The sequence below is a fragment of the Cucurbita maxima genome, unplaced genomic scaffold, assembly GCF_002738345.1.
Source record: "Cucurbita maxima cultivar Rimu unplaced genomic scaffold, Cmax_1.0 Cma_Scf00033, whole genome shotgun sequence".
In the NCBI taxonomy this organism is placed as follows: domain Eukaryota; kingdom Viridiplantae; phylum Streptophyta; class Magnoliopsida; order Cucurbitales; family Cucurbitaceae; genus Cucurbita; species Cucurbita maxima.
In genome coordinates, this window is record NW_019272049.1 from 1,414,966 (window position 1) to 1,426,125 (window position 11,160).

An 11,160-nucleotide genomic window follows, 5' to 3' on the forward strand; every position below is an offset into this window, starting at 1 on the left:
AATTCAATTGAATAGTTTTCCTCTTCGAGAATCTAAATTTAAGGACCTATTTGGAAATCTCCAAATCTATGCTTATTAGTAACTCCCAGAAACATTTTTGTCGCTTACTGTGCCCTTCCTCGTCTTTGAGTGTCTGGGTATTCACGGTAAGTTCTTCTTTGTTTGAACCTTAATCTTATCAAGGTCCATAAATTAGAAAATGTAGTGCTATCATATAACTTCGTACTCGACTGATTCTATCATTTGAGGTCAATGATTGATAATAACTCTCGTTCGAACCGAGTTTACAACTTTTATTCAGATTCTTGTTTTAAAGTTATTATTATTATTGTTTAACGAATTTAAAAAAAAAGTTAATTTTGAAGGATTATGTTTAAGATTTACTAAGACTAAAATTTGATAATTAAAAATACATTAATGGTTGATAATTATTTTTAATCTAATTTATTTTAGCTTTCATTATAACGTGAAATGGTTGATAATTATTTTTAGACTTATTTGTTTAGTAATATAATTTTCAATTTAGATTTGGGCCTCGACATGTCCTTGAAGATTTGGGCCTACTCTAATGGACTTGGACCTATTCAATGCTGGCCCAAAATAGAACGACGTCGTTTCAAGAAGAGTATAAATTAATATTTATATTAAAATAATAAATTACGTGACTATCAAACTGGGCCTGTGATGTTTGGGCCGAGCTGATTAAAAAACTTTTTTCACTTGTGGGCCGTCTATGGGCCGAAGTCCTAAAGGAACTGTCCTTATAAACAACTAAAACGACGTCGTAGAAGCAAAGAGCAGACTAAGTGACGATGGTGTCTTATTGGTCTCGAAGCTCTTTAGCTAAAACCCCTAAAACCCCTAAAACCTCTGCAGCGAACTTGGACGTCGTCGACGAACTCACAGAGGCCCGTCCATTGCCCGTCCACGACATCCACCTCCGACAGGGTTCTCTGCAACAAACCATCTGTGCGACGGCGACGCGATTCTCGACGGTGGGGGGACAACAAGGGTATCCTTTAACGAATCTGAAATTGCTTTGGTTTATGAATAACGCTTCGTTTGACTTCAAATCTGAAAATTATGGTCTATGATTGATTTTGGGTAAGAATATCCCTCCAGTACAATCGTATGCCAATTCAAGAAATTTAAGAAATTTTTGTTCTCATATCTATGAACAACTAAATTTCTTGAAAGTCTTGAAAGTTCTGTTTTCATGTTAGTCTTTGGAATTTTTTTCTTTTAAGATATTCAAGGTTTGATAGTTTTAATTTGCAAGTTTTGGTTGAGTGGAAGCTTTGTTCATTGACATTTGGTTTTGAAAGCATCATTTGTAACGAAATTTTTAGCTGAAGGTTTTATGAAAGATTGCGTTGCTTTAAAAGTGTTGTAAATGGGTGTATTTTCTTGTTTACAATTTTTTTTTTGAAAGAAAATGAATGTGAGATCCCATATCCATTGGGGAGGAGAAGGAAACCCCCTTTATAAGGGTGTGGAAACCTCTCCCTATTAGATCCGTTTTAAAAATTTTGAGAGGAAGCCCGAAAGGGAAAGCCCGAAGTGGACAATATTTTCAAGCGGTGGGTTTGAACCCTTACAAATGGTATTAGAGCCAGACACCGGGCGATGTGTGAGCGAAGAGGCTGAGCCCCGAATGGGGTGGATTTGGTGAGGGTCTCACATCAATTGGAGAACAGAATGAGTGCCAGTGAGGACAATGGGCCCCATAGGGGGGTGGATTGTGAGATCTCACGTCGGTTGGGAAGGAGAAGGAAACACCCTTTATAAGGATGTGGAAACCTCTCCTTAGTGGACGCGTTTTAAAAACCTTGAGAGGAAGCCCGAAAGGAAAAACTCAAAGAGGACAACATTTGCTAGCGGTGGGCTTGAGCTATTATAATGAATTTCAAAATTTGATATGGGAATGGCTTATTGAGTATTTTTATATTCATTTTTGCTTTTCCAAAATGTTTTCAGATGGAGGTTCTGAAAGAAGTGAAGTTGAGCATTCTGGCACAAGACATTGAAAGATGTTAAAAACTTGTTAGTCTATCTCAATAATCGTTTGTAAGAAATTTCTTCTACTGAATTGTGTAAGTTGTTATGTTTTCACATTATTGTCATCATAGTCCTATTGGAAAATATGGGCTGTTACACTTGGGCACCAAGAAGAAGGTGCTTATGTTTACAATATATTTTCAAACTTCAAACTCTTTCACCAAGTGCTTCGTTCCGTTGCATCCACAACCTTGTGTATGATTCGTCGAATTTCGTCTCCAATCAGCGTCTGAGTGAGTTATCTAAAGATGGCCGAGTTGATGAAGCGCGTAAGTTGTTTGATCACATGTCTTACCGGGACACGTACACATGGAATATTATGATTTCAGCTTATGCCAATTCAAGAAACATGGTCGAAGCTCGCAAGCTTTTCGACGAAACTCCAACTAAAAATTCTATCACTTGGTCTTCCTTGGTATCTGGATATTGCAAAAATGGGTGTGAAGTTGAAGGCTTGAGGCTGTTCAGCCAAATGTGGAGTGAGGGACAGAAGCCAAGTCAATACACATTGGGCAGTGTTTTACGAGCATGTTCGACTTTGGGTTTGCTCCATAGTGGCAAAATGATTCATGGCTATGTAATAAAAATACAATTAGAAGCAAATATCTTCGTTGCTACCGGTCTCGTCGACATGTATTCCAAGTGTAAGTGTCTCCTGGAGGCTGAATACCTCTTTGTATCATTGTCTGATAGGAAAAACTATGTTCTATCGACCGCTATGCTCACCGGTTATGCTCAAAATGGTGAGAGTTTGAAGGCAATGCAGTGTTTTAAGGAGATGCGAATACAGGGAATGGAGTCTAACCATTTCACATTTCCCAGCATATTGACAGCATGTACAGCAATTTCAGCTTATTCTTTTGGTCAGCAGGTACATGGATGTATTATTTTGAGTGGTTTTGGCGCTAATGTTTATGTTCAAAGTGCATTAGTTGATATGTATGCGAAATGTGGTGACTTGAATAGTGCGAGGATGCTATTAAATATCATGGAAATCGATGATGTTGTATGCTGGAACTCGATGATTGTCGGGTGTGTGACACACGGACATATGGAGGAAGCTCTAGTTTTGTTTCATAAGATGCATAATCGGGATATTGTAATCGATGATTTCACGTATCCGTCTGTTTTGAAATCTCTGGGTACTTGCAGGGACCTGAAAAATGGAGAATCTGTTCATTCTCTGATAATGAAAACTGGTTTTGATGCCTGCAAAACAGTGAGCAATGCGCTTGTTGATATGTATGCTAAACAGGGAAACTTGAATTGTGCTTTAGAGGTTTTCAATAAGATATCAGATAAAGATGTCATATCTTGGACCTCCTTGGTCACGGGATATGTTCATAATGGCTTCCATGAAAAGGCGCTCAAGTTATTCTGTGATATGAGAATTGCAGGTGTTGATCTAGACCAATTTGTAATTGCCTGTGTCTTTAGTGCTTGTGCTGAACTAACAATTATCGAGTTTGGTCGACAGGTTCATGGAAACTTCATCAAATCAAGTGTTGGCTCACTGTTATCTGCAGAGAACTCTCTCATAACAATGTATGCCAAATGTGGATGCTTAGAAGATGCAACTCGAGTCTTTGACTCGATGGAAACTCGAAATGTCATATCATGGACTGCCATAATCGTTGGTTATGCACAGAATGGGAGAGGGAAGGACTCGCTTCATTTTTACGACCGGATGATAATCGATGGCGTAAAGCCTGACCCTGTTACTTTCATTGGTTTGTTGTTTGCTTGCAGCCATGCAGGTCTTGTGGAAACTGGTCGATCTTACTTCGAATCAATGGAAAAAGTTTATGGAATAAAGCCGGGTTCTGATCATTATGCTTGCATGATTGACCTACTTGGACGTGCTGGAAAGCTTAATGAGGCAGAAGAGTTATTGAATCGAATGGACGTTGAGCCCGACGCAACCGTATGGAAGTCGTTACTTTCGGCATGTCGGGTTCATGGGAACTTAGAACTTGGAGAAAGGGCGGGAAAAAACCTCATTAAGTTGGAGCCTTTGAATTCTCTGCCATATGTTTTATTGTCCAATATGTTCTCTGTTGCTGGTAGATGGGAAGATGCAACACATATACGTAATTCAATGAAAAGAATGGGTATTAACAAGGAGCCTGGATATAGTTGGATTGAAATGAAGAGCCAAGTGCATTCATTTATATCAGAAGATAGAAGTCACCCTATGGCTGCTGAAATATATTCTAAGATTGATGAAATGATGATCTTAATAAAGGAAGCTGGGTATGTTCCAGATATGAACTTCGCGTTACGTGACATGGACGAAGAGGCTAAGGAACGTAGTTTAACATATCATAGCGAAAAGTTGGCCGTTGCGTTTGGACTTCTCGCAGTCCCGAACAGAGCACCGATTCGAATTTTCAAAAATCTTAGGGTATGTGGGGACTGTCACTCCGCCATGAAATATATATCTAGTGTTTTTAAGCGGCATGTTATTTTGAGAGACTTGAATTGTTTCCATCACTTCAAAGAGGGAAAATGTTCTTGTGGAGACTTCTGGTAAGGGAGGTGTTTCACCACTTTTTAAGGAGGATCGGAAACCTGCTAAGGCACCGTAGAATCCCCTAAAGGCGTAATTGACAGGTTCTGTTCTATCTGTCCATCCGAGTCATCCCGTGTCGTTGTTGACCCACCTTGGAGAATGAAACTTAAATATATATCTAGCGTTTTTAAGAGACATTCTTTTGAGAGACTTAAATTGTTTCCATCACTTCAAAGAGGGAAAGTGTTCTTGTGGAGACTTTGGTAAGGGAGGTGTATCGGAAGCCAGCTAAAACACCGTAGCGTCCCCCAAAGATGTAACTGACAGGTTCTGTTCTATCTGCCCATCCGAGTGATCCCGTGTCTTTGTTGACCTACCTTGGAGAATGAAACTACTATTTCTTGATGATACCTGAGTTTTCCTATTAGCACAACTCAAGCAAGCTAAGAATGGTGGTAGTCATTTCCTGAACCTGATAAGAAGTAACTCCTAAATCCTTCACTTTGAAGCTTAATCCTACCATCTCTTTGTCCAACTACTCCGTTCAGGCGAAACTGCGGTGGTCGTTCAGACAGGATTCTTCACTAGGCTTGGCTGGCTCCTCCAGGAGAAGTCAAAAAGTGATGTCGTGAGTATCTTCTTAGGCTTCTCGAACGCTTGAGACAACCTTGCTATTATCGACGAGCTTCTTCTGTACCCGAACCTTGTGGAAATTGATAAGAGTTCTCAACGAACTCAAAGAGGTCCATCTTCTATTCCTTTACTGTATTCTTCTTTGTTCATGGATTCTTAGATTATTTGAAAAACTTGTCAAAACTAATACATATATTGGCAGTTCATTTGATTCTGGAGTCTTTTGAAAAATCATTCATAAGCTGAATGAAAAAGTATAATTAATCTTAGTGTTGAAAACTTTATAGGCATTGTTGATGTGTGATTTCGGGTTACGGATCACTATTAAGGTCGTGATGAGCTTCCATGATGACATATTGGCAGGGAAGCTTTAATCGGGTCGTGAGATAAAGGTAAATCTGTTCGCAAATTGTTTCACTGCTCTGCTTTGTTTTGGCATTCCTTGAGCATTTTTGAGCATTTTTATATATGCGTCAAAACCTTGGGTAGATGCATTTTAAAATTTTCAAGAAAAACTTAAAAGAGGACAATATTTGGGTGGACTTGAGCTGTTACAGGTACGGGTTGAGAGACTCATTTTGTATTACGGAATATGATAACCTTAACTATATTTCGTCTTTCTTTTTTGTAATTTTGAAATCTCTTTCTTTGTTTCTTATGTTTCGAGAATAGGAGATGTGATCTCTACATCGGTTAAGGAGGAGAACCAAACATTTTATATAAGGGTGTAGAAACCTCCTATTCCTAGCAGCCCCATTTAAAAATTGTGAATCTGACGACAATACGGTCAAAGCGAACAATATCGGCTATTAGTGGGCTTAGGCTGTTACAAATGGTATAAGAGTTAGATATTGGGTGATGTGCCCACAAGGAGGTTAAACTTTGAAGGGGGTGGATTGGGTGTCCACATCGATTGGAGAAGGGAATGAGTGTCAGCTACAACACTAGACCCTGAAGGGAGTGGATTGTGAGATCCCACAAAGCATTCTTTATGAGGGTGTGAAACTTATCCCTAGTAGATAGCGTTTTAAAAACTTTGAAAAGTTCATTTGTCATCTGATTTGTGCTATTTAGAATTGTCATTTTGAACTCTATAAATCGAAGATTTGCTATCGTCACAATATATGGTTTGATATGAGTTTGATGATGAATTACCTAATGAAAATATTTTCAAATGTAAATTTGTATACTATCGAAAATAGAAATGCCCATTTAACTTCCGTGGTAGAGACCTTATAGAGGCTCACCCTAGATAGTGTGACAAATTTCCGTTTGAACGGAAAGCGTGGACTAAATAGGGTTGGTGGACGGGGACAGGGATTATGTTCTCCACCGTCGTATTTTTTAAACAATCAACCACGTTATGAAGTAAATTAGCGTAAAATTTCAATTTGGTAGATTAATGGGTAATTATATTGATATTTTTGTAAGATAATTATTTAATGAATGAATGAGTTATTTTTAAATTAAAAAATAATTTTGGATAAATTGATGATTGATTTACCAAAACGGTTGGTATTTTCTTATCATTTCTTTTACTCTAAACCAGCCTTAAATAAGGTATTCATCTATAGTATAGGACAATTATACAAACCTTTTTACAAATATACCCCTAATAATGCTCGAGTATAGCGTTTTTGCATATTCTATCAACGACCCACAAAGAAGGTTGTCGAAGGTGTCCTAAGAGGAATCATACCGTTCTTTCTATGTGCCATGACCAGAATGAAAACCGAGGGAGTCGTCAAAAAAGGATAACTTCACAGAAGGGAAGGGTAATATGATTCTAGTTAGAGCCTAGGGGTGCCGTTAGGTTAAGTTCATTTGAGATATTGTTTAGATCCAACCCAATTGTTATTAAACAATGAACCCAACCTAACTACAAATTTTTTGGGTTAGTTAGTTCGGATAGTTTATTCAAATTTTTGTTTTTAATAAATGTAAAATGTTAATTCGTAATTTATTTATTTTTAAATATTTAATTAAGATTTATTATACATGTATGTTAAAAAATTATCTTACACATAGTTAAAAATTATTTTTAGGAGTGATTGGAGAATAAATAATAAAAATAATTACAAAATTAAATAAGTATGCATATATATAATCTTATTGGTAGTAAAAATGTACTTTTTAAAATTAATAATAAATTTAGATTGGTCCCTTCAATCTAATCTAATTTTAGAGAACTAGAATTCATAAACCAACTCAACTCATAAAATTTTTATTTATTTGAATCCAACGTACCGGATGGATTTAGGGTTTGGGTTGATAGAGCTTTTCAGGTTATTGAGTTTTTTTGAACACACATAATTCTAGCTAACTCGTGATTAAGGGTTGGATTGAAGTTTTGGTTGATCGAGTTTTTTGAATACGTTTAATTCTAGTTGATCCGGGTAATGACCCAAGCCCACCGCTAGCAGATATTGTTCTCTTTGGGCTTTCTCTTTCGGGCTTCCCCTCAAGGCTTTAAAACGTGTCTTCTAAGGAAAAGTTTTCACTCCCTTATAAAGGTTGATGATATCACAATCCACTCTCTTTAGGGCCCAGCGTCCTTACTGGCACATTGCCTCATGTCTACCATCTTCAGGGAACAACCTCCTCGCTGACACATAGTTTGGTGTCTGGCTCTAATGCCATTTGTAACGGCGCAGACCCACCATTAGTAGATATTGTTCTCTTTAGGATTTCCCTTTCGAGCTTTACTTCAAAGCTTTAAAACACGTCTTTTAAGGAAAGGTTGTCACACTGTTATAAATGGTGTTTTGTTTTCCTCCCTAACCAACGTGGGATATCACACGAACTAAAAAAATAAAATATATTTATAGATTTGTAAATTCAAAACCAAGAATTATGGCGTTAAAAGGGATGAAAAAACAAAGATGCCCAAGAAGTATGTTGAAATAAGTGCACAATTTTCAATACAAATCAAAGCGTGTGAGAGACTTCCACTTCTTTTTACCAAATTTAGTTGTAATGTTTCCTATCAAACAATAATAATTCCCTTCCTTTTCTCACCAACCAACCAATCAAAACACTTCCCAACGTAGCTCCCATCTTACTCTAAATTCCTTCTTTTTTTCTATTTCATCTCCCTAATCTATTCTCAATTCTCTTCATTGCTCAAGGATTCAAGAACTCATGGCGGATTCGTTACGATATCTGATCGTCTCGGTTGTTCTATCGATTACCATGTTATTCATTCATACCTCGGCTTCAAGTTCGTCTCTCTCGAGGCGAGCTCTACGTCAACCTAAGTTGCCTAGTGATGGCTTTCGAGTGAGTCTTAACCATGTGGATCATGTCAAGAATTTGACGAGATTCGAGCGGTTGCAACGAGGAGTGGCGCGTGGGAAGACTAGATTGCATAGACTAAACGCCATGATGTTGGCTGCCAACATCGGTGTTGGTGGTCGAGTGCAGGCGCCGGTGGTGGCGGGTAATGGTGAGTTTCTTATGAAGTTGGCTATCGGATCTCCACCGAGAAGCTTCTCGGCGATCATGGACACGGGGAGTGACCTAATTTGGACACAGTGTAAGCCTTGTCAACAGTGTTTTGATCAAGCTACGCCTATTTTTGATCCGAAAGAATCTTCTTCTTTCTCTAAGATTTCTTGCTCCAGCGAACTCTGTGATGCTCTCCCGACATCGACATGTAGTAGCGATGAGTGCGAATATTTCTACACGTATGGTGATTATTCCTCTACCCATGGCGTTTTGGCTGCTGAGACCTTCACGTTTGGAGATTCAAGCCAAGACCAGGTTATTAACCACCATCAAACCAAAAAAAATTATAAAGTTTGATAAGTTATGGTTTACTTAACATAGTTGTTTTTAATAAAAATTCTCTAAATTTTGAGAATTTTTTCGTTCTAGTATAAACGATAGGGGGTTACAAGGATCGAGCTGGGTCAGGTTGATGAAATTTTTTGGATCAAATCAAAATTTCGAGTTGGTCGGATTGGTAACCCAAATAATTCGAAATTGTTTCACATCCTAACCCAACCCTATATTTTTAGGTCACCCTATATTTTTAGGTCAGGTTAGATTGGGTTGTCCGGTGGTTGGTGAGAGCGATGGTGAAGGCTGAGGAGCTGCATCTGTGAGAGGTGGCTTGTTTACATTTGACGACGATGGTGAGGATAAGGAGTGTGGCCAACGACGAGGAGCTGTGTCTGAGACCTAACTTTTGTCTAATTTTTGCTATATATATACTTATTTATTATTATTATTATTTTAATTTGGACTAATTTGGTTTGGATGGATAGAACCTTTAACCAATAAACTCGAAACTTAATCCAAACCAGCTTGATTCATGAAAATTAACCTAACTCAACTTTTACGATTTGGGTGGGTGGGTTGGTCGAGTCTTTTGGGTTCAATTTAAACTCCTAATTTCTCCCCTTTGTTTCAATAGCATGTTAAATCACCACTAAACTAAAAAAGTTTAAAATGGTATATAAACTCTATTCGATCTTATATACACGTTCTTAATTCAGGTATCGATCCCTGGACTTGGATTTGGATGTGGAGATGACAACGAAGGAGACGGGTTCAGCCAAGGTGAGGGGCTAGTGGGGCTTGGCCGAGGACCCTTATCGCTAGTTTCTCAACTAAAAGAACAGAAGTTTTCGTATTGTTTAACCGCCATTGATGACACGAAACCAAGCTCACTTTTGTTGGGATCTCTAGCAAATGTGAAACCTAAAGCATCCGATGGTGAAATCAAAACCACCCCATTGATAAGAAACCCATCTCAGCCATCTTTTTACTATCTTTCTCTACAAGGAATCTCGGTTGGTGGCACTCAATTACCAATACCAAAGAACACTTTTGAGCTCCATGATGATGGGAGTGGTGGCGTGATCATAGATTCAGGCACAACAATCACATACATTGAGAAAAATGCTTTCACTTTACTCAAAAAAGAGTTCGTTTCTCAAATGAAACTTCCCGTTGACGACTCGGGTACCAGTGGCCTCGACCTTTGCTTTAACTTGCCACCTAAGACAAATCAGGTACGTTAACCTAACAACTTAAGTTGATGAGGAGTCCCACGTTGGCTAATTTAGGAATGATCATGATTTTATAAGTAAGAAATACATCTCCATTAGTACGAGGCCTTTTGGGGAAACAAAAAGCAAAACAACGAGAGTTATGCTTAAAGTGGACAATATCATACCATTGTATAGTGTCGTGATTTCTAACATAAAATAATGTATTGATGTTTTTGTTTATGTTGTTAACAAAGGTGGAGGTTCCGAAGTTGACGTTCCATTTCAAAGGCGCCGATTTGGAGCTTCCGGGGGAGAACTACATGATCGGCGACTCGAAGGCGGAGTTGATATGTTTGACCATTGGGAGTTCGAACGGAATGTCCATCTTTGGGAATCTTCAGCAACAAAACATCATGGTTGTTCATGATCTTCAAGAAGAAACTGTGTCGTTTTTGCCTACTCAGTGTAGTGATATATGAAAAAGTTGAAGGGAATTTGTTCAATCAAAATGGAGTGAAATGATAGATTTAAGATTGTTTATATTATTAATTCAAGCTATTCAATTTGCAAGTTTATTAAGGGATTTTAGAACTTGTATCGAACAAGTTACATGCATGTTAGTACTATTGAATTGAAGATGTTTTTTTTTTTTTTTTTTTTTTTTTTTTTTTTTTTTTTTTTTTTTTTTTTTTTTTTTTTTTTTNTTTTTTTTTTTTTTTTTTTTTTTTTGATTTAGTTAAGGAACTTTGGTAACAACAGTGATCGGGACTAGGAACCAATGATTGGTGACAGAAGACTAGCGACTAGCGACTATTGTTGAAGTAGTTGCCGTTAATTGGTCTGTTAAGAATGAGAAATAGAAATAGAAATAGAAATGAATGTGTGTTTTCATTCATATTCACAAGGTGTTAAGAATGAGAGATAGAAATAGAAATAGAATTGGGAAGATATTAGGAATAC

At 37.7% G+C, this 11,160-nt stretch overlaps 2 protein-coding genes across 2 annotated transcripts; both read left to right on the forward strand.

Annotated features, from left to right (window-relative positions):
- The first annotated feature begins 842 nt into the window (after positions 1 to 842).
- Positions 843 to 6,363, forward strand: LOC111467160 (pentatricopeptide repeat-containing protein At2g03880, mitochondrial-like). The gene is given in 6 exon segments (XM_023111947.1): positions 843 to 1,104; positions 1,978 to 2,228; positions 2,230 to 4,596; positions 4,843 to 5,313; positions 5,491 to 5,595; positions 5,876 to 6,363. Coding segments are annotated over 2 exon segments (2,487 nt in total). The 5' UTR covers positions 843 to 1,104; positions 1,978 to 2,103; the 3' UTR covers positions 4,592 to 4,596; positions 4,843 to 5,313; positions 5,491 to 5,595; positions 5,876 to 6,363.
- Positions 6,364 to 8,261: 1,898 nt separating this feature from the next.
- Positions 8,262 to 10,846, forward strand: LOC111467205 (aspartic proteinase nepenthesin-1). The gene is made up of 3 exons (XM_023112031.1): positions 8,262 to 8,965; positions 9,703 to 10,221; positions 10,455 to 10,846. Exons 1-3 carry the CDS (start codon positions 8,345 to 8,347, stop codon positions 10,677 to 10,679), a joined length of 1,365 nt encoding a protein of 454 aa, XP_022967799.1. The 5' UTR covers positions 8,262 to 8,344; the 3' UTR covers positions 10,680 to 10,846.
- Positions 10,847 to 11,160: the final 314 nt, after the last annotated feature.

Excerpts from the sequence above, each read along its gene's own strand:
- LOC111467205 (XM_023112031.1), top strand. The coding sequence starts at position 8,345 with ATGGCGGATTCGTTACGATATCTGATCGTCTCGGTTGTTCTATCGATT. Across the intron at positions 8,966-9,702 it reads GAGATTCAAGCCAAGACCAG|GTATCGATCCCTGGACTTGG; the intron begins GTTATTAACCAC and ends TTCTTAATTCAG. Across the intron at positions 10,222-10,454 it reads TGCCACCTAAGACAAATCAG|GTGGAGGTTCCGAAGTTGAC; the intron begins GTACGTTAACCT and ends TTGTTAACAAAG.